Source organism: Pelodiscus sinensis, chromosome Z (genome assembly GCF_052426305.1).
Source record: "Pelodiscus sinensis isolate ZL-2025 chromosome Z, ASM5242630v1, whole genome shotgun sequence".
Lineage (NCBI taxonomy): Eukaryota > Metazoa > Chordata > Testudines > Trionychidae > Pelodiscus > Pelodiscus sinensis.
The window spans coordinates 16726031-16749526 of record NC_143085.1 but is presented as its reverse complement, the minus strand read 5'-3'; the positions used below and the strand labels follow the sequence as shown (position 1 = coordinate 16749526).

The window sequence follows — 23496 nt, the reverse complement described above, 5'->3', positions numbered from 1 at the left end:
CCAGCTGAATGGCTACGAAGCAAAACTGAATGATCATTGTCAGATTCCTTTACAGCTAACTATAAAAATATAAAATGTTTAATGCAGAAGAAAACTGAATAACCCTAAATCAGTTTCCCTTTATAGTCGGTCACATTCAGGTGCCAAAAAGGCAAATTAAAAAGTTAAAATAAAGGTACAATAAGGGAATATGTGAAAATACAAAGGAAAAAGGAAGGATGAAAAAAGTAAGGAAAAACTAAAATTGAGCTCCAAATTTAAAAAAATGTCAGAATGTGGTTACACATGACAGCAACAGGTGTCCTAGATAGCAACAGACTCCCTAGTGATAGAATAGTACCTCCTTCTCCCTGCTATGTTCAACAATAGGATTGGCAAAAATACTCCAGCGTATTCTAGACATGGACCCAAAGACTGGATTTGGTAACCTTTAGGAGATTTTAAGTTTTATCTGGTTTCTCTAAGGACTAATGAGAAGAGGAGGAAAGAGGCAAATGAGATGCTGATGCATGCGAAATTTTGCTGTAGGCTGCAATGTCAAGTATAGAATTTTCATGTACTTAGAAGTAATTGTGGAAGTAAATTGTTTATATGTGCACACTTGTGCCAAGAGGGCCAGTGTGATTTTTTGATCTAATGAACTTTTATGGGGCGAATACAATAAACATTCTGAAACTGGCATTCTGAATAGGAAGAGGTGAATAGTAAGAACAGCATTTCTGAAAGGGTTAAACTACTTAACTTTAAAGAAGTTACAATTATTAGTAAGTGTCTGACAAATTGTAAAACAGGTAATGATGGACAAAGCAAAGTCTAAGATACAAAACTAGAGAATAAAAAAAGATCACAACAGAAGATATTTTACTGAATTACCAGTAACTAATACCAAGGCATGAATTTACTAAACAAACCAGCTTTATGGCCTAGAATGATTTTTGGCAGCATTTGACTTCAGACAGACAACTATTGTATCACGATATGTATTTTACCTTGAAGTATTTATTTTTACCTTGTTCCATAGCCTGGGCAACGAACACAAACAGCAGCATATTTGTTCAGTATAGGCAGTACATACTCCTTTCCTTGATCCTCTATTGCAGGGTCTGGTAGTTGACTGAAAAATAAATACCTCTTTTACTTGCCCAGTATTAATCCAAAACAAACCTACCTACACTTTCTAACTATAATCATCACACAGCTGGTTAATGATAAAGGCAAAATGTCAAAATAAATGTTATTTTTAAAAGAAATATGGAAATAAGGGACCAAAGACAAAAAGGTTTGTCAGTTGTGTCTAAGAGAAAATTTAAGGACTTGCACTTTCATTTTATCAGCTTCTTATTTATTAAATATTTTAATGATGTTTTAACAGTCTTTTTTCCTTTCATTGCTATTACTTTCTTTCTGTATTTATGTAGTGTCTCCTGAAATAAAAGAACACCTTTATTGTCACGTAACTTAAAATACAAAGTATAAGAACAAATATTGTTCAAGATGGACTCATGGGAATAACTTGTTTTAGACAGAATCTTGTCTGCAATCTTCAAGAACCACATGGTTTAGCTGGAAAATTATACTGCACAATGCTTAATAAATGTCCAAAGTAAACAAGTTTGCCATGTATAGCACTGATGTAATTGTTGGCAGCACAAAATGATCTTGTGTTAGGTGGCAAAAAAATTAGAAATTGATGGATACCATCATCATTGAATCTGGAAGGTATTTAGAAGGAGAACTTCACGGTGAAGTGCAATAACTGACTAATCCAACAGAGATCTGGAAAGACAAATTTTAAAAATACTATTTCCTCCCCCCTTTGCCCGTATGTGGTCCTTTGCCTCTTTCATTCCCATTACTATTCAAGTTTCTGCCTCCTACCATAAGCCAACTTGTGCCAGTTTCTATCAAAATAAGACAAAACTCAGCAGCCATTTAGGCACTTGGGGCACCAAAGATGAGGGTAGAAAGATACTAACTCATTTGGTCCTCTTTTCTAGAGTTTTTCCTGCTGCACAAAGAGATGATGCAGTTTGAAGATAAAGTTTAGTTACACCTATTAATTACTGAAGCACATTGTTCCGGATTGTACTATTTTCCCCCCCCAAAAAATGAGCCTAAACAGATTGTGTACACAAGTGGGAAGAAAAAAGGGAGGTGTTTAGAGGACACCATGCCTGCTACAAACAGGGAAATAGATCCTGAATTGGGTTAGTTCTGGGAATTAAATCTCGCCCAAAAAGCCTATTAGTCAGCTCACAGAACTAATGTTTATGAAGTGCCAAATATTTCATATGAAAGATATCTTTAATTCTTAAATCCCATACACTACTTTGAAAAAATCTCAGCCATTTATTTTCAAGTTTTGAACTTTGAAGTTACTTTTAATATCCTCCCCTTTTGCTACCAAAGTTATACTCATAGGTGTCTATTAGCACAATTGCAACATCTTAGATTCACGTGCATTTGAGTTGTGCAGTACCCCATGCCTGGCTGTCTTTCTGCTAAATAAATAGCAAAGCACAGCAACTTTTTTGACGCACAGTGTTTTTTTATTAGTACTGTAACGTCAAATGAATAGTAAAAAGGGAACTTAAAAATAGTGGAACGAGTGCACAAATTAACACTCATAAGTTCCGTTTTTAAAGCCCTAATCGTGTAATGAGAAATTTTTCACTTCTTTTGAAGCTTTAAAAATACCATGTAAATACAACTTATTTTCTTTTTAACCACATTAAGCTGACAAGCGGCAGAGAAATTTAAGTTTGTATTTAACAAAATGCACATGCTAGTCAAGTGGAGGTAAGGAGTTTGTGCAGGATAACTGCAATTGTCCTCTTGAAGAGCTGGGTCTAGTATTTTATGCAAACTCATATACTGTAGGCCAATCAGGTACATTTACCACGTTTGTCATGAGAAGCAACCAAAAAGTGCCACTACTAATTCCTGACCTGAGCCACCCAAATCTATAGTTGAGCTAGGGCACTGTCTGAGGTCAGAAATTATGGAAAGTATGTTTAAGTTTATTGTGACCTAGCCATTTAATATCTTGCATGCTCTGCTCCTATCCTGGCAGGAATAATCTTTAAGGAGTAAGGTACTGGTAAGTCAAACACAGGTTGACAACAATGCCACTTTTGCATTGATAATGTACGTCTGTACCTGCCTTACCCCTCACCCCAAAATTGATTAGGAGAGAATGGAAATATATTATTTTACCTTTACCTTCCAATTTCTTGGCTTTGGTTAATATAAGCTGAAGCTTTATCATTAGCTTAACACAGCTTTTGTAACTGAGTTTTAAAATGTTTGCACTTCATATTAAATAAAGTGTAAGTTACTTTCTTACGGGTCTTGATTATTCAGCACTTTAATGAGCTCCTGCACCAGATCTTCATTGGCAAGGTCCTGACTTTGCTTGATCACTTCTGTGAAAAGCTGCTTTCCATATTGAAGTTTCTTCCATGGGGTATCCAACAGACAATTACTCAATCCGTAGATTCCTGGATGAATGAATGAATGAATAAATACATACATTTAAAAAAATAACATTGGGGCAGGTAAGAAAATGTTTCTATTAAGCATTTCTATTGAGTGAAAAAGTAAACATATATGCAACACAGCCAAAAAATATAAAATTGCCTCATCCTTCATGGTCTGAAGGAGAAAATAAATCAAGCCTTGTCAGCAAAATGCATCATAAATCTTTTGTTATCTTTTCTCAGGAAAATGTGCTTATTTTTAGCATTTATTCCATTCCCTCCTGCCCACATCCCCATGTCTGCCTCCAAAACAGTAAAAGGCATTAACTTGTGGCAAAGGTAGTATTCTAATAAAGAAATCAGTTAGGGTACAGTCTCATTTCCAAACTCTTCATAAAATGCCAATTTCTCTTTGTTTTGGAACAAAAATTTTAGCCTATCAGTTTTACTAAAAATAAGCTATGGATCATCACACTAAGGGGACTCAATATTAACTGAATCACAGGTTTTTGCCACAGCTATTAATAAACTGTAGATTGAGTTGTTAAATCAGGTGTAATTTCAATAAAAGTTTTTTTCAGGGAGAAGACATTGTATTGAAAGTATTAGTACACTACAGTGTTTCCCAATTTTATTTGGCCACTGTGACGTAGTGGGGGTACCTGGCTGGTTTCTATGCTGCTGGCTCTGGGGTAACCCCCACTGGCTGCCAGGGGTACCACGACCCAGCAAAACAGGATGAGTCACTATGCAAACCAGTATGGCCAGACACCCACCCATGGAGAGGAACAAAGGAAGGTGGAATGCTGCCCTGGCTGGGGGGCAGAGCTGGAAGAGAGGTGGTTAGTTGCTGTCTGTGAGCATGGAGGAGACAGCCTAGGGAGAGGGGCTGGAGGTTAGGGGCCCAGTCTCCCCCCAACTCAAGGGGGCCTGAGGCATCCTAGCCCAGCTCTGGGACCAGATTACATCTGTGCTGTATCCTGGAGAGGCAATAAACTTCCTCTATTCCACCGGCTGGTGCGGTCTGTTTGTGCCATTTCGGGGTGCAGGAGACGGGGGACCCCCAACGCGCCGTCACAGCCACGAAACCCTTTTAAACTTGAAAGAATTTTGCAGAACCCCTAATAACAGTCTTATCTATAGAGTTGAAAAAGTAGATCATACCATTGCTCCCACTCTCTGGCTAAGCTGGAGTTACACAGAGACACTTACCATGGCAAACACAAATGAAAATTGTTTTCAATAAAATACATACATGCTTAAATATTAATTATGATTTTTTAAATCATAAAATGTTATTGTAACGGAATTTTCTTGCGGAACCCTTATTTTTACTTTGTGGAACCCCGGGGTTCCGCGGAACATCATTTGGGAAACTCTGGTATACTATATAATCTGAAACTGAAAAAAAACCCTTTTAATTGTGACACTGCAGTTACTTCACAAAAATAAAACCAATAATACTTTCAGTTTGGAACTCGATCAAATAAATGGTACAAGGAATCATTAACTAGAGGTTATATGATAAATGTTTCAGATTTTAAAGTCTCATGCATTCACAGAACAATCCCTATGGATCACTTCCAGCTGCTTTCTCTCTATATAGCTACTAGCATATTTTCAGAACAGAAACTTAGAAAGGATTTTCTGGTGATTTACAATCATCACATACAGATTTCATCAGTTTTTATCTCATTTAAATGATCCCCTAGCTAATCTTTATTATTAGATAAGCTATAAAACATATGTCCTGCTACTATGCAGGAGATTGGAATCCTGCTAGCACACATTAGAGCACAGTTATGTATTCCACATGAAGTGATTTTATTTGTTTCTCAGTTTTATTCTACTCCATATCTGCAATTACTATAAACCTTTGGTTTGGTAATTTATGGAATGGTATCTTTAGAATTACTGAATACATTTTTCAATCTAGTCTCCAGTTAATTCATTTTTCTCTCCCATATGACTTTTGAATAATACCACGCATTGATGACAGCAAGAATGTCTCTCTTCAGTGGAACTCTACATTTCCTGGCAACAATCCAAGAGCATAAGCACTGGCTTAACAACGTAAAGGTCTTCCAAAACTCAGCTTTCTCTTAGGAGGCCAGATCTTCAGGGAATGAACACTTTGTTTATATGTGGAAATCAGGACTCTGCAAACACCTGGGTTTTGTAGTGCAGTTTTGTTAAGAAAATGCTGCATGAATGAAGTTGCTAGTTTTTCAGAAAAATATTAAGGCATACAAAAGACACTATTAAAAATGTGTAGTCCACACTATTGTTACTAGCAGTTTACCCCATATTCGAAAGCTGTTTATCAAAGTAATGGAGGGGATTAAATATACCCACTTTACCCATGCTAACATCCTGGGTTGCTTTTGTTCAGTCCATTAACTTTTCACTTTAAACAGGTGCCACTAACACTCGAACTTTCATTTGGAAGAGCGTGCCAGAGATTGATAAAGAAGAGTTACACAGAATGCAGCAAAAACAGTCACTGGAGACCATGCCTATCACCTCCACATTGCACATAACATTCACATTATTCAGGATTAACAATGCTCTCCACAAAAAGCACCCTACCTGAGAATTTTATTATGATCAGTGATTAAATTTAGTGCTGCTGAAAGGCAGTGGTTTGACGCATAGCAAATGCAGGTGCTGCAGAAGCTTTTCCTAAATCCTAGCCTGCAATTGTTTTGTTAATCAGGTTTTGGGCTCCTCTTGAGCAGAGCATGCCAAACATTCTGAGCTGTATCAAACCAGATTGTGGTCATGCAGTGGGAAAGATTTATGGGGCACCAAATTTATTTGTTCAAATCTTAGTTTAAAATATTTTGGAATTATCAGTCTTTCTGTTGCTGTTCAAGAACATGCAGCAGCTGTTTTGAAGGAGTTATATTATAATTCCCATTTTAAATATTTTCTTATTGGCAATATTTTAATTTTTAACCATTAGCCTCAGGAAAGGCAAAAAAAGATGCCATCAATATTAAACAAAAACAAGAGCAAAGTTCTTACAATCTACATTTGTAATGTTTGCTTGTGCAAGGATGAGTACATGTTCTGTGAGCACACCTAAGAATTCAACTAAAAATGTTATCTATTACATAACTGTTGTGCCATTGCCCAAGATGCAAAAAAGAACAAATGTGAGAATTGGCAATTACATAATTAATTTTGAAGGTGCTAAAATAAGAGTGGAATTTTTTCAAAACTGTTAACTTAGTATTTGAATTAACTGTGTTTTATAGTCCTAGTCATGATCTAGGGCAGTGTTTCTTAAACTTTTTGAGACCACGGAACACCAAACAATAGTATTTTTTTATGTGAACACCTATGAACATTTTCTTAAAAAAAAAAAAAAATAAATAAAATAATCGTCACACAAAAAAAGACAAAGTCAAAAACAAACAAGTAACAAAAACAAAGAAGTAGTCGTGGCACACCTGAGAGTTGTTTTGGAACACCAATGTTCCACGGAACATAGTTTAAGAAACACTGATATAGGGCCACATTGTGCAAGGTGCTGTACAAAAACAACAAAAAATCCCTACCCCAAATAGCTTACAATCTAATTATAAAACAGACAACAAATGGACAAAGACAGGCCAACTGGAAAGTATAAAAAAAACGGAGACAATATTGTTCAGCGTGATATGTGGAGATCTCAGTACACCAGCATCTGAATCATTGCCATTTTTTTGGTAGACATGGCACAGAAGGTATTTAGAGGATAATACTTTAGTGGATATTTATGCAGCACTCGTTCCTCTCAAATATAAGTATCAGCTTGTTAGAAATTTAATAATTGGGCAATGCAGGCTAGCATCATAGGTCAATTGGAGGTGTGAGCCAACATTTTAATAGTGAAACGAGGAGTCCTGTGGCATGTTACAAACTGAAGAAGTGAGTTTTGCCTACTAAAGCTCATGATACCATACATACGTATTTGTTAGTCTCTAAGGAATCACAGACTACTAGTTTTTAAAATTACAAACTACCATGGCCACCCCTCTGTGAATTTTGATAGTGAGTGATGACAGCTGATGTCAGTAAGAGAAACTCTCCTTCCAGAGGGAGTTTTAACATTGATTTCTATAAGAAGTCAATGCAGAGTGCTTTTGAAAAATGTCACCCATGGATACACAGATCCTGGTTCTGCAACAGGGCTCCACCTGCATAGAGATAACTATAGGACTAGGCCACAGCACAAACTTTTTCTTAACTAATGCTCCACTTACAAAATTTCACAAAAAGGATTTAAAATAAAAATTTCAAAAACAGAACGTATCATATAATTCAATTACTTAGATACATATTCACATATTTTCACTCTTGGTAACTAGAAGCTTAAAGTAAACACACAGTTCACTTTTTTAAAAAAAGGCAACAATAATATTTACAACTTTATAAAATAAACCCACCAGCATTTAGGAAGATAGGTTCTGGTTCTCCTTTGTTTCCATAGTAGCAAATTACATCTCCCTTGGTGGTGCTAAAAAAATAAAAATAAAAAAATAAAACTTTTGTCCTTGCAAAATCACAGCTCATCTCTTCGATTAAGTTCTAATTTCCTACAAACTTCAACACAGAAAGACATTTTCCATATTACTACTATGTGGTCTACAGCCCAAAAGTAAGTTGACTAGTTAGTCACCCTCCCTCCCTTTATAGTTACACAAAAAATACGTACACCAATTTCACTTTTAAATGTCACCAATAAGCTAATAAAATTTTCAAAATATTGCACAGGATGCTTAGCAATTTGACTTAATTGAGCAAAGTGTATCTTCTAAATCAATTGTTCTTAACTAGAGATATGTGTTCCCCTGAGGTTTATAGAGCTCTTCCACTAGGTACATCAAATCAGACACTTGTTAGTTTTAAAAAAGGTTACATAAAAACACTAGCAAACAGGGATGTTAAATTTAGATTAATTAGCTAATTGAATAGTTGATGGGGGGCTCTACCTTTGAACTGTAGGAAGAGCCCTACCAGGCTCTTCCTACAGTTTAAAATCAGAAGTCCTGCAGGAAGCACAGAACTTCCTTGAAATGTACAAGAGCCCCAGTGGGGATCTTGTACATTTCAAAAGAAAACCCACAGGGAGCATGGGACCAGCGGGGGACCCTTTGGCCCCATGTTCCCTGTGGCACCTGAGCCTCTGAAATGTACGAGAGCCCTGCAGCTTTTGTACATTTCAAAAGCAGAATCACAGCATAAAGTGTGCAAGCAGACACTGCTTCAGTCCTTGCTTGTGCCATTTCTGCTGCGCCTCTACCTGCCCTGCCCTGCATGAAGCTGGTGCTGGGGGGGGGGAACTGGTTTTTAAGATGACTCCCCCGAACACCGGCTCCTGCTCTGCTCCACTTGCCTCTCTGACAAAGGCAGCAAGGGTGGGGGAACGACTAGTTGCATCACTAGTCGACTATCTGATAAGCTTCTGCTTACTGGACAGCTGACTGACTAATCCCTTACACTCCTACTAGCAAAGTCACCACAAACCAAAATTTCATAGAGACACTGACTTATTTATAAGTACAGGTAGGACCTCCCTGGTCCAGCACGCTCAGGATCTGAGCTGTCTCAAACCAGGGAATTTGCCAGACAAGGGGAGGTCAGTGCTCTCCTGTTGGCTGCTCTGGTCCTGGGTGCCTTTCCCTTGGGCTCCCTGCCCTGCTGTTGGCTGAAGCAGGGCTGACCTGGCATGGGCTCCCCATCCCGCTCCTCCAAAGTCTCCTGGAGTTCCCAGACAGGATAGCCTGGCTGCTGCCAGCTGCACTACCACACAGTATTCCCCAGGGTTCCTGGGCTGGGGCCACCAGTCCCACTGCCGAGATCCCCCAACCACACCACACTGCTGTTAGAGCCAGCCCTGCTGCTGCTGGGTCCTCTCTGGGGGGTTTTCAGCCGGGGACGCGTGCTCCTGCCAGCCCTGCTTCAGCCATGGTTTCCGTGGCTGGGGCGGCCCTATCCAGTCCCATTGCCATCAGGGGTTCCCAGCCGAGGCTGCTGTTGGCTCTCCTGCTGTTGGCGTGGGGCAGGGTATATGTCTCTGGCTGGGGTGCCTGCCATTGGAAGTCCTATTGTAGTTGGGGTTCCCCAGCTGGGGCTGGGATTCCCCAGCCACCTAGCCCAGCTGATGCCAGGGATTCCTTGACCGGGGCAGGAGCTCCGCGGGCTGCTGCCTGGTCCAGCCACTGCAGGCCTAGCCAAGGATACCCAGCCCAACATTCTCTCAGCTGGCTTCCATTCCCACCTCTGGAGCTCTTTGGTTCAGCAACATCTGTGGCCCTGCTGAACCACGGATGTTGCCAGATCAGAGAGTCACAGGTATGGAAAGTTCAACCTGTATAATATTTATATTCCAACTGATTGTTATAATTATACAGTAAAAATGAAACAGTAAGTATGTCAGTGTCTGTATTACATTTTATTAGGAATACTTCTATATTTTTATGTCTGATTTTTTAAGCAACTAATTTTTAATAGAGGTGAAACTTAGGGTAACCAATACAAATCAGATACCTGGAAAGACCAAGAGTCTGGAAAGGTTGAGAACCATTGTTCTATATAAAGAAAGATTCCATTACTTGATAAGTGTTTTATTTTCTGACTGCCAGATTTCGAAAGAATAATCCGTTGAGGCGAACAACAGCATTTTTCTATAATATCATTTAAATCTCAAATTTGTTTTAGAAAACAGTTCAATGTGGGCCATTTGACAAGTTATTTTTATATCCTCATTAGAAATATGATGGGACATAATATTGCCTCAAAAGAGAAATCCAGGTACAGGCTGCTTTCAATGAACTGTAGCTATTGCCTGTGTGAACTCTAAATATTTCTAGTGTCACTGGATGCACAATTGAGTAGACCCACTTTGAAATACTATCCATATTAGAACTCTTTTCCAGAGCAGTCCTACAACATAGCTAACAACTATTTTACTTGGGAGAGGTGAAATCAGCAGATTTATATAGAATTCAGATCTGCCTGAAAAATCTAAGTTTTTAAATAGCCTAGCAGACATTGGCAGCATGTCAAATTCAAGTCAAGTGAAAAAAAAAATCAAGCAAGTTATCAATTCTCAAGATTTTTATCTAAGAAGGAAGGAAAGAAAAAAAGAGCACAAGCTGCTAGTAGATGGCTCACTGTCAGGATCCTCTGTTCCCTTCTACTGACATGTAACGGCAATTCCTCAAACTACTATCAGTTTATTGGCCTGGACACAGCTATGAGATGATATCAAGCTGTACAGTATTTCACTTCAGTGATTTACTTCTTATTAACACAAAAACAGGCTTTACTCTAGTCACCAGAAAATAAATCACAACTGTAGTCGAGGCTTTATTATCTACAAGCCTCAGAAACATTACCCCCCATGACAGATTCTCTTTCTGGATTAAAAACTTTAAGCAAAATTGAATATTGTATATGAGAGATGCAGTATAGTAAGCACAGCAGATAAACTATTGCCAGTTTCTTGATTTTCCATAAGGTGAAAAGAAAGACACCAATAGATACTTGTTTGTATTGAGCAATTGGATAAAATCTCCTGAACAACAAAAAAAGTGTATGGAAAGTTAAACTGCCTGTGCATAATCAGCAGCTGATACAAGAACCCTAACAACAACTGAAATGGTTCTTTTGTATAGCTATTAATATTTTTCTCAAGACTGCTCCATCTAGCTGTTCCAACCCCCTAATAATCTGTTTCTCTTTGCTGAACCCCTCCAAAGCCAAGACATCTTCCTTGATATGAGGCAATCACATCTGCATGCAATATTTAGTATTTCATGGATTTCTATAGAGGCAATAAGATATTCTCTGTCTTACTCTCTTTCCTTTCTCTAATCCTTTCTGAAGGATTCCTAACAGTATTTGCTTTTTTGACTGCATTGAGTGGATGTTTTCAGAGAATTATCCACAATGAAGCTAAGATCTCTCTTGAGTGGTAATAGCTAATTTAGTTGCCATCATTTCATTTTTGATTCTCTTACTGTGTTTAACTTATAGTCTACATTTAAGTTGAGCCTCTATTATGATTTTTTTTAAAGTTTCCACGCAGCTTGCAGGGATTTTACTTTTGGCATTATACCTTTTAATTTCTGTTTAACTAACCTTTTCATTTTTGTGTAGTTTTTCCCATCACAGAGATGTTAAATTTAATAATATGATGGCCATTATTTTCAAGCAGTCGATGTCACCTGGAAAATCCCTCAATGTTGAGTTGCAGGATCTTTATTCCAGAACCTACCTGATGTGTTACTTGGCCCTGAAGAGGAGAGTGACTTGAACTGTTGCTCTGAAGACCCGGAGACCATTGATCAATGTTCGGTCACCAGTTTGATGGCATTAGTCATGATTTCTCACTTAACAGAATAGGTTGTGTGAAAGCTTCAATATTCCTCCTCCAGCCAGCACACCCAAACATGCCAATCTCAGCCCTATATCTTGGACTTTAATAGTCATCAAACTATGTGGGGCTACAAAGTAAATGAAGCCAAATGGTGAAGATCTTATGGACTTGATAGCTGCAGAGGACCTGCAACTGGTTTCCAATGTAAAATAACAAGCAACTTTCCACTCTGTTCACTGGCAAAATAATTGCAACCAGACTCATTGCTTCCAAAAATCAAAGAATGACCATGCTTTGTGCATCCCACAAAACACTTCCCAATTTCTTCAACCACCATCACAACATCTCCTATGTTAGCATCAAAAATCTCCAGGATTCTGTCAAAACAAATCTCAGGATTGAATCTGGCCAAATTGCTATAGAGAAATCATCAAAAAAGTGACCTTCTGCCGTAACACTGTGACATGACCCCACTCTGACCAGTCTCAGAATGAAGATGGGTTGCACACTAACCTTCCACAACTCTCTGAAGAAGGTAGAAGATGAAGACAAGGATCAACCTGGTTCAGGAACTGGCAAGTGCAAGCTAGGTAGTGGCGGTATTACGGATATATGCGATGGTCCTTGTGTACTCTGTAGCCAAGTATTGTGCACTGGCATGGACCAGAAGTAGCCCTATCTGACTCTCTGATGTCCAATTGAACACTGTAATACAGTGTATCATTGGAACCTCAAGCCAATCCCAAAATCATGGCTGCCAGTGCTGTCATACACTGCTCTCCCATCCATTCACTGTAATGCTGCAACCATTCAGAAAATCCACAAGATTATGGAAAATCCACATCTTCCCATCCATTGGGACATTAATAGCATTCCTCACCATCACTTGAAATCACGTAAGCCACTTTTGGACCCATGCATTTAACCGTCAACAAAACAACTATAACCCTGATGAAGCTTGAAAAGTGAAAATTAATTCAGAAGACGTCACAAACTCCTTATGAAAAGACTCACGGAAGATTCCTGGCTTTGATCTCCCTTGAAGTTCATGTGCAATCCTATATCATAAGTCAGTGGTCTCCAACCTTTTTACACCCAAGATCACTTTTTAAATGTCAGGGCAAGCCAAGATCTACTCCATTCCTTCCCTGAGTCCCCATCCCTTCCTTGAGGCCCCACCCTCTTCATTCCCCTCCTCACCATCATTTGCTGTCCCTAGCCTTTACTCACTGTCATTGGGTTGATACAGGAGATGTGGGCTCTGGGGTGGGAATGAGGGATTTGGGTGTGGGAAGAGGTGAGAGGTGCAAGCTCTGGGAGGGAATCTAGGTGCAGAAGGAAATGGAGACGGGGATGCTGCTCAGAGAGGAGGCTCCAGGCTGGAGCGTGTTGGGGTCAGGTGGACGGTTGGTGTGCTGAGCAAGCTGCAGACTTGTGGATATCAGGGGGCAGGAATTTGAGTTGGTGGTATACGAGGAGCTCAGGGCAGGGGGTGCAGGTATATGATGGGCTCAGGGTTGGGAAGTGGGGGGTTGTAGGAGTATTCTGATACTGCAGCCAGATGGGGGATTGGCTCCAACAGAGGTTTGTTGACCTGGCTTCATTTTTAAATAAAATATTAATGTTCAACGCAAAACGTTTCAACATTATCTTTAAATATGGGAGCCTGTTTTAGGTGAGAAGCCATGGACTCACAGAAAAATCAGGGACCATACAAGTGAGATGCAAAAAACAACCCCTACAAAAAAACCTCACTCCCCTCACTGCTGTGGCCCCAACTGAGACACCTCACTCCCCTGGCACTCCAGCCCCATGGTGGGGAGGGGTAGGTAGGACTGAGGTTCAAGGCCTCAGGCCAGATTAACTCTTCTGGGGTTCCAGGGTTAGTGGATTTTGTGTGTCCCCTGAGGAGTTCAGTTTGTGGACAGAGCTGCCAGTGAGTGGGATAGGGATGGGGGTGATCTGGATGGGAAGTAGGGTACCAGAGCAAGCTGGGGGTAGGTGTCTGGCCAGGAAAGAAGGGGAAAGAGGTAGGGTGCTGGTGGTGGTCTGGCTAGGGGGTTAGGATAGTGTGCTGGTTGCGTCTGTCCAGGGAGCAGAGAGCTGATGGGGGTCTGGCCAGGAGGCAGGGTGCTGGTGGGGGGTTGCCGACAGGGGGCAGAGGCAGGGTGCTGGATGTTGTCTGGACGGGAGGAGGGGGGGCTTGGCCGGTACCTGGGGGTCTCCAGGGATGAGTATCTCTCGGGCAGGATCTACATGCAGTGCTGGAAGAAATGCACACAAAGCTCCTTTAAGAAATTCTAGCCACTCTGGATCCTATGCCACCATCTTAACTCCTCTCATCACCGTGCCTACAGAATTATCTCCCTGCATTTTAGAAACAGAATTGTCTTAAGTAACAGCTTCTTTAAATGTAGCCAACCTCAATATTGTCTCAGCTAGAGATTTTCTTTTTAATATATGGATATCATTAAGTGACAAAGTTCTGGGCATTTAAATTACAATTCTAAAAATAAACATTCAAGTTCTGCTGACAAAACCATAGAGTCAAGAATTCCCTCTCCACTTCTATTTACTGACAGACAAATAACATTTATTTTTCTGACAGCAAAGTGTTATGGGAAATTACTTTCAATATAACAAGGCTTTTCTGGATTTGAACTCTAGGAAAGTTAATTAAAATTGAATTCAATACTGTGTTGAACATTATTGGCATGATAGTACCCAGCACCCTGTAGCTTCTGGGTGCTACTGTTATATAAATATTAAATTCATGTTAATAATTTATTATTAATTTTTCAAGTCCTAACATATTACCTGATAAATTACTTTGTTTTCTGTTACAAATTACTTCAACACTGCCAGCAACTTAGAAACTTCTATACTATCAAGAGTTTCAAAGCATTCATAAATGGTTTTATCCAACTAACACTGACACATGAAAAATGAGAATTCCTTTACTATAGTGATGGTCCCAATATAAAATAGCTACCTGCCTCCCATGACAACCATTGCCAGATCTCATCTGGAACAATTTATATAGCATGACATTGAAGAGTCTAGACCAACAACATTAATTTGGTGTACATAGGGACTGCTTTACAAAGAAAATCTTTAAGAACTAAAGATGTTCAGCCTAAAACCATGCAAGAAAAGAGACTTACGTTTTACAAACACCTGAACGGAATTAGACCCCATAAATGGCCAGTCAGGAATCAGTTCAGAAACAAGAGATGAAATTGTCCTAAAGTGAAATTCAAATTAGATACCAAAAAGGGCTTGTATAACCACAGGAAGACACTAAGTAACGTACACAGTGATATGCAACAGTGGAGGTCAATAGTGTCACATTTCAATCTAGACTATATGCTGCATCTAGTTAATGCTTTTCGGTATTTGTGAAAAGAAGGCATTTTTAAACAGGCAGAGAATGAATTATATTATTAGTCAGCTATGATTCTCCACATGTTTCTCTTTCTCAATTAGCCATTATGCAAGTAGTAAGAAGCTGCACTTAGTATCACTGTGTACCAAAGTGTTTGAAGGATTTTGCAAAAGGAAAACGTCAGTTACATTTTGTGCTGCCTTTGAATCAGTGTTTCTCAAACTTTCTGGCCTGTGGTCCACTACACTCAATGTAGACCAGGCCTACTCAACATGTGGCCCATGGGCCACATGCGGCTCACAGCCTATTTGTTTGCAGCCCATAGTGTAGTTTAGGTTTATGCAGGGCTCAACATGTGGTCCATGGGTGGGATCCTTTGAATGTGGTCTCCACTGGGAACACGCTCCACAACAGCGAGGCATTGTGGGAAGTGTTGGCTACTAGCCTTGTGGACAGAGTCTGAGAGGTGCTGACTGGTTTACACTGGCCATGTTTGGGTCCAGCACTGTGGCTTAATCTTTGTATTCATGCCCTCCAGTGTGAAATAAGCTATTTGCATATATATTTGCATGTATATGCAACCACACTTAAGTTGTGGCTCTTGGCATGTGCTGCAAGTATCATTGTGGCCCCAGGAGCTTCCAAAGTTGAGTAGCACTGATGTAGACCTTTGTGCCCCACCAGCCAACCTTCCATGATGATAAAATGGGTGCAGGAGTGGATGGGAGTGCAGGGTCTGGCTAGGAAGTAGGGTGCAGGCATGGGGTGGGAGTTGGGGGGATATAGGTGGGAGGTAGGGGTGCAGGAGCAGGCTGGGGGTGCATGATAGGGATGGAGTGCAGGATCTGGGCATGAAGGGATGGAGGCACTTATCTGGCTCCATGCCACTTGCTGCTCTCATTGGCCATGAATCCAACCAATAGGAACAACAGAGAAAGTCTTCAGGCAAGCAATTTCTTACGCTGCCATCTCCCAGCCAGAGGAAGGAGGAGCAGCAGCTCATGAAGGAGCTTCCTCTCCCTACAAGCTTGATGCAGCTCATGAAGCTTGCCCCCAACCCTGTAGTGGTAAGCCACAATGGTACTCCAACTTTGCAGAGGGGATGGACACAGAGCTGGAGCACCAGCACAGGGTCCAATTGATATATAGGCCACCTACTTTCCCAACTCAAGCCAATGATGGAATTGAGAATAGAACTCAAGAGTTCCCAAATCCTAGTTTACAGTTCAGGTAAGTCTAAAATGACTTAAAAAGATCAAGTAAACGGACACCTTGCAGATGACCATCTCCCAAAGTGGAACACAGGCAGGAGAAATCACCTGAGTTAACAGCAATTTGGTTTACTTAGGAAGAGGCTAGACAAAGCATTTTCAATTTTAACCTCTGGGACTTGCTCTTATGTTGGTTTGGCAGAGACGGAGTTTTCTGACCTTCAATCATGCTATCAGAGGTGATCTCCCCGACCCAATCTTCTTTTGGAAGTATAATGGGAGCATAGGCACTGACTGTGTGGGTGCTCTGAAGCTAGAGCACCCACAAGGATAATTACTGTTTAGCACTCATTGGAAGCCTTGTGGGTCAGTCCCTTCTTTACCTTCTCCATTGCCTCCAGCCCACTGTCTGCCCTGGCAATGACCCTTCTCCCACCCTCTCAGTTACTCCAACCTACACAATCAACTGTTGTGTGGCATGCAGGAGGTATTGGGGGAGGAGAAGCGGGGGCAGTAACAGGCAGAGTGGGAGCTTGGGGGAAGAGCTGGAGTGGAGATGGGCCTTGCATAGAGTGGGGCAGGTGTCAAAAACTTCCTGGGAATAGAATTAGACAGACCTTACGGATGAGTGTGTCTAATTTGGGCTACCTTGGAAGGATTTCAGACTGGCATTTTAGAAGAAATAAATATGACTTAATATGATCTACAGCCCAATTTTTTGGTTTTATTTCCCCCCAAAAAACAGACTTTTCCCATGCATTAGTGACAATGTACTGTGAGGGGCATACATGATCCATATTGGCTATCTTAACTCATTACAATTATGGCTGCAAATTCAGTCAAGTTATTTAAAAATGTAGTGTCTTCACTGAGGAACATTAAGGAAGTTTACAATTTCCTTTTTCCTTACGTGGAATGCCTGTACTATGACTCTTTGGTTAAACTGTAATAAAGACGATAAAGTAATGAAGGTAGTGAACAACAGACATGATGAAAAAGCCTTCTATTTATATATAAAAAAGCCAATTTTCTACTTACCCTTCAATACCTCCGATACATGTAAATTATATTTCTGGATGCGCAGGAATATGTGTTCTTGATCTTATTGCCAGCTTTGTCCACGTATTCACTTTGCTGATACCATTATTGGACCTAACCAAGTGAGTTATAAGATCAAGAACACATATTCCTGCGCATTCAGAAATATAATTTATTCTATCATGTGCCAAAAGTGTCCGTCTGCTATGTACATTGGACAAACGTCTCAGACACTTCGCCAAAGGATCAATGCCCACAAAACAGATATTAGACAGGATCACAAAGAAAAAACAGTTTCTTGCCATTTCAACCAGAAATGACATTGTGTCAACAACTTAATTACCTGCATCCTGCTTCAAAAACCTTTTAAAACTGCACTTGAAAGGGAATCCTCTGAACTGTTATTCATGCTGAAATTCGACACTTTACGCAGGGGTCTCAACAAAGACTCTAGTTATCTTACCCATTACAAAGATAGCTTCCCCAATTATCACCTCTAATATCATTAGCTCACCGACATTTATTCCCCCTCCCCGCCCGCATCCCCCTTCTGTTCTGAAATTTGATTTGTCCTTTTCATATGTGTTCCTTTTTTTTTTTTAATTGTATCCTTTGGTATATATGGTTGTGACTATTTTCTTCCACTATTTGATCTGAAGAAGTGGGTCTGGCCCACGAAAGCTCATCATCTAATAAACCATCTTGTTAGTCTTTAAAGTGCTACGTAGTCCTGTATTTTGCTCCATTAATGGAGATAATTAAGAGTAGAGGCTAGATCAACATCTATCAGAGATAATATAGACAGCGCTTGGTCCAGTGCATTAGTCCTTTCCAATTCTAGTATTCTGTGATTCTATATTGCTTGGCCTTTTCCAGTGACCAATGTGCCTAGCTGACGTGATGTTGTAGGTGAGCTTCCAATCCTATTTAAGAAGCATCCATGGTGACCGTAACTAACAGCTGCAGTTGTTGAAAAAGGATTCCCTTGCAGATGTTGTGGAGAGTCCACCAAGTTGTAGAGGTCTTTATTTTGGAGGGCATAGCAAGCTGTTTGTTTATATGGTGGATGTGTGGTCTACATACAGTGAGTAACCAGGCCTGCAGTGATCTCATATTGAAGGTGCATGTATGGTACCACAAAGGTGGCTGCTGCTATGTGTCCCAGAAGTTGAAGGCAGTGCTGTGCTGTGATGCACAGGCTGGCCTGAACTAGTGATATGAGGTCCATGATGATGGCAAACCTTTGTTTTGGTAGGGAAGCTATTCTGAAGTCCAAATGTACCCCTATAAACTCTAGGCTCTGAGTAGGAGTAAGTGTGCATTTTTGAAAGCTTATTTGGAGACTCAATTTGTTGAATAAAGCACTGGTGCTCGTGAATACCTGTTCCATGCTGCGCATTGTGAGACCCTTTAATAGACAGTCATCTAGGTATGGAAAGAGGGTAACCCCCATCTTCTGTAGACATGCTGCCACTTAAATGACTACCTTGGAAAAGACCCAGAGGGCTGCTGAGAGTCCAAAAGGCAGCACTCTAATGAAAGTGCAGACATGTAAGGAGGAGCATCCACAGGGACACTTCTCAAAGAAGAAAATCAAGTTACCTGGGCAAGTATCTGAAGCCACAATATTCACTTTTCTAATTCAGAGAACATTTCTGCCAGCACACTTGTTTACAACAATACTTGCAAAAACAAACATACACCCCCAACCTCTAAATAGTCAAAGCAGATGTTGTTTAAAAAAATAGACACAGGAACTTCTGAAGCATTTTTTCAGGATCTAACCAGTGATGAATATCTATTTTCTTCTCCTATTACTAGCTCCTCTGATCAATTGATAGGATAGTTTGTATATAAGCCTGGTAGGCTCTGTGACAGCCTTTCTGGCTTCAAGTAGGAGAGTGATGGGCTCCCAGATGAATTTGTTCTGGTAGAATTCAGTCTGTTTTCTGGGGTGGCTATTGTTTTACGGCTTCTCTGAAGCATTTGATTATATAAAGCGAGTAGCATATCTGATTGCATAAAGCAGGGCTACTCAACATGCAGCCCATGGGCTGCATGTGTCCCACGGCATATTTGTGTGCGGCCTGCAGTGTGCTTTGGGTTTACGCAGGGCTCAACACGTGGCCCATGGGTGGGATCCTTTGAACATTGCCTCTACTGGGAATATGCTCCACAAGATCAAGGCATCTCTCAGGAGGGGTGAGCATTGAAAGATACAAGCGGACAGGCTAACTGGAACAGATGGGTACAGGGTGTGGGTGTTTCTACCCTGAGGTAGGAGGTACTGGGAGTACCAGGATATTGTGAGAAGTACTGGCTGCTAGCCTTGTGGGCAGAGTCTGAGAGGTGCTGACTGGCTTACACTGGCCATGTTTGGATCCGGCACTGTGGCTTTATCTTTGTATTCAAGTCTGTCAGTGTGAAAGAAGCTACTTGCATGTATATAAAACCACACTTAAGTTGCAGCCCTCGGCATATGCTATGAATATCATAGTGGCCTGGGGCGCTTCCAAAGTTAAGTAGCACCAGTGTAAAGTCTTCTGTGCTAAGAAGCTTGGACTGCAGCAGACGGAGGCTGCTTCATGGCAGCACCCTCACCTTCTCCTTCCCCTCAACAGCCTCTGTCAGCAGGGAGCTCGGACCCCCCTATGAACAGGGACAGCTGCCTCTGTATCAGAGGCAGCAGCATGGGGTGGTAGGCAGCAGGTTCATAAGAGGAGCTGGCTCCCATTACGGATCTGCTCCCACCTGACACCCTGCGCTGCTGCTTCTGATAGAGAGGCAGCAGTGTGGGGTGGCAGGGATCTCCGTGGGAGTGGGGACGGATTGTACTGGCTGCTGCTCCCACCCTCTGGGACTATAGAATAGTCAACTAAACACTAAGAATTCATGTGGTTAGTTGATTATTCAATTAACAGATAGCTAACACCCCTACTTACCCACCAGACCTTAGTTTGGCATGCAACTGTAATATAAAGCTGACACGGAAGTGCTGGAAGGTTACTAATCACTACAGGCAGTCCCCGACTTACGCGGATCCGACTTATGTCGGATCCGCACTTACGAACGGAGCTTTCTCGCCCCGGAAGTCGGGGCGAGAAAGCCCCGTTCGTAAGCTGCTCCGGTGCCCCTGGTCTGCTGGAGACCGTCTCCAGCAGACCAGGGGCACCGGGCGGGTTCCCGCACTTCTGAGGCTTTGCCAGAGCAAAGCCTCAGAAGCGCGGGAACCGCTGCTGCTGCCCCTTGAGACCCGGTGCCTGTGGTCTGCTGGGGACGGTCCCCAGCAGACCACAGGCACCCAGACTGGAGCGGCAGCAGCGGCGGTTCCCCGCACCTCTGAGGCTTTGCTCTGGCAAAGCCTCAGAGGCGCAGGAGCCCCCCCCCGCGGCTGCGGCTTCAGTCAGGGTGCCTGTGGTCTGCTGGGGACCGTCCCCAGCAGACCACAGGCACTCAGACTGGAGCGGCAGCAGCGGCGGTTCCCCGCGCCTCTGAGGCTTTGCTCTGGCAAAGCCTCAGAGGCGCAGGACCCCCCCCGCGGCTGCGGCTTCAGTCAGGGTGCCTGTGGTCTGCTGGGGACCGTCCCCAGCAGACCACAGGCACCCAGACTGGAGCGGCAACAGCGGCAGTTCCTCGCGCCTCTGAGGCTTTGCTCTGGCAAAGCCTCAGAGGCGCGGGACCCCCCGCGGCTGCGGCTTCAGTCCGGGTGCCTGTGGTCTGCTGGGGACCGTCCCCAGCAGACCACAGGCACCCAGACTGAAGCCGCAGCCGTGGCGGGGTCCCTCGCCTCTGAGGCTTTGCCAGAGCAAAGCCTCAGAGGCGCGGCACCCCGCTGCCGCTGCGGCTCTGCTCCCCGTGTCCCTGGTCTGCTGGGGGGGGGGGGGGGCACAGCTAGTGTGCTCCCCCCCCCCCCAGCAGACCAGGCTTTTGTTTTGGACTCTGGGGCAGAGCAGCTGGGGCGCTGCAGATTGGTCCTGCAGCGCCGCCCGTGGGCACTACTGGACCAACCCGGCAGCACCCCAGCTGCTCTGCCCCAGGTCCTGATTCAGCCGCTGCTGGTCAGTTTCAGCAGCGGCTGAATCAGGACGTCTGGGGCAGAGCAGATGGGGTGCTGCTGGGTTGGTCCAGTAGCACCCCAGCTGCTCTGCCCCAGGCGTCCCCAAGTCAGCTTCTGCTGAAACTGACCAGCGCTGACTACAGGAAGCCCCAGGCAGAGTTGCTCTGCCCCGGGATTCCTGGAATCAGCTGCTGATCAGTTTCAGCAGCAGCTGACTTGGGGACGCCTGGAGTTCTTAAGTTGATTCTGTATGTAAGTCAGAACTGGCGGTCAGTTTCAGCAGTGTCTGAATCTGGACGCCAGTTCCGACTTACATACAGATTCAACTTAAGAACAAACCTACAGTCCCTATCTTGTACGTAACCCGGGGACTGCCTGTATTTCATGACTCAATACAGTATTTCACTTCTGACTTTGTCCACTGTCTCTAGTTAATAGATATTTCCTCTTAAGTTGTTTAGAAAATGGAATACTATAATACACAGGGCTTCCCCGCTATAAGTTGCCCCTGTATACATCCATTTTGCACTAAAGTTGTTGACACTTGTAGGAACTGATGTGTTATAAGTTCTTCTATTCCCCACTCTTAAGTTGTGCAAAAAAAAAAAATCAATCCTAATTGCACAAATGGAAGTCAGCTGCAGAAAAAAAAATTCCCCACTTTAAGTTATTTCGATACAAGTCCAAGTTTTTTGGAATGTATTTCGGACTTTCAGCGAGGATGGCCTATACCATCTAGTTTAGCTCTCATGCCACTTACTTGATGTTTTATGAAAAAGCTGTTATTACTTAGAGTGTTGGTATTTCATAACTAACTAAAATGTCTGGCAAAAAAAATCAAATACGAATAAAACCACCAAAACCAAACATATAAACATTTCTTACGTACAGAAAAAAGTCATCCAGGATACAGTTAAGAGCAGTGACTCCCCACAAGACAAATCAGAGGACTAGAACTCTAAAGACATCACTCAATTACGAGCAGAACCTCAGTAGTATTCTGATCACAATTATTTTTTCCAAAATGTTCTTTCTGCGATAGTTCATTGCATCACCAAAAAGAATAAATTTCTGCAGCCTGTATTTGTTCCTTCTGAGTTTTCCTACCATCAGCATATGCATGGGCAGTTGTTACATGTCAGTGATGTCAATTTTTGGCAGCAAAAACACATTGTGCATTAACCAATAAGAAACCCAAGCCAAGAATTTTTAACCAAAATTACTATTATAAGCAGAACAAACACAATGTACTGTCACCCTTTCCATGTAGTAGTATTCCTGAACTAGTATTCCCAGCCTCGCACTAGGAGGGTCTGTGCATCAATGGAAGCACAAATTGTTATTGCAGACTGTTAGATGAATTTTTAAAAGATAAGTGATAGGAGTGCCATAGCCTGTATTAATACTAGAATTAAAGAATTTCTCATCTAAAGAAATTGCCATGTAGCCAAGAAAATATGGAAACAAATGTATTTTCTTTTTATTTATTTTGCTATTTTCTATGAAAAGTGACTTTCAAATTTGACAGATGAAGCAATGAAATAAATGAATTTGAGTATGCATATCCCATCATTCATTTTCGTAAGTTTTCTTCTGGCTATTGAGTATATCTGGTTTTTGTATAAGTATCAATTCCTTACAAACTGCTAGACACAGGAGAACATAGTAGTAATTAATTATTAATTATTATTATTATTATTATTATTATTATAAAAACTCCTTCAAGTCAGCTGGAGAAGTGTAGCATTCATGCCTTGAAGGCAACATTAATCAATGTGGTGCTCAATAAAACGACAGAATCACTTGGACTATTTTACAACTCCTCGGAGATTTTCTTTTATTGGCTACTGGATTATTACACTTTTTAGACTGTAAATATTTCACGGGCCAAGAGAATAAGGCAAAATTAATTAGTACAGATTAGTACATTATGATGTGTAGTATCATAGTAAGTA

General features: G+C 41.7%; 1 protein-coding gene across 8 annotated transcripts in view; it reads right to left on the bottom strand.

Moving 5' to 3' along the window:
- TANGO2 (transport and golgi organization 2 homolog) overlaps positions 1–23496 on the bottom strand; it is an 82074-nt gene that overhangs the window by 8609 nt on the left and 49969 nt on the right. For all 8 annotated transcript variants that reach the window (XM_075898336.2, XM_075898339.2, XM_075898335.2 and 5 more), the window contains 3 exons: positions 7913–7983; positions 3347–3500; positions 1010–1114 (listed from right to left, as the gene is read on the bottom strand). In XM_075898336.2, coding sequence (XP_075754451.1) covers positions 1010–1114; positions 3347–3500; positions 7913–7983 — 330 coding nt within the window. The remainder of the gene's footprint in view (positions 1–1009; positions 1115–3346; positions 3501–7912; positions 7984–23496) is intronic.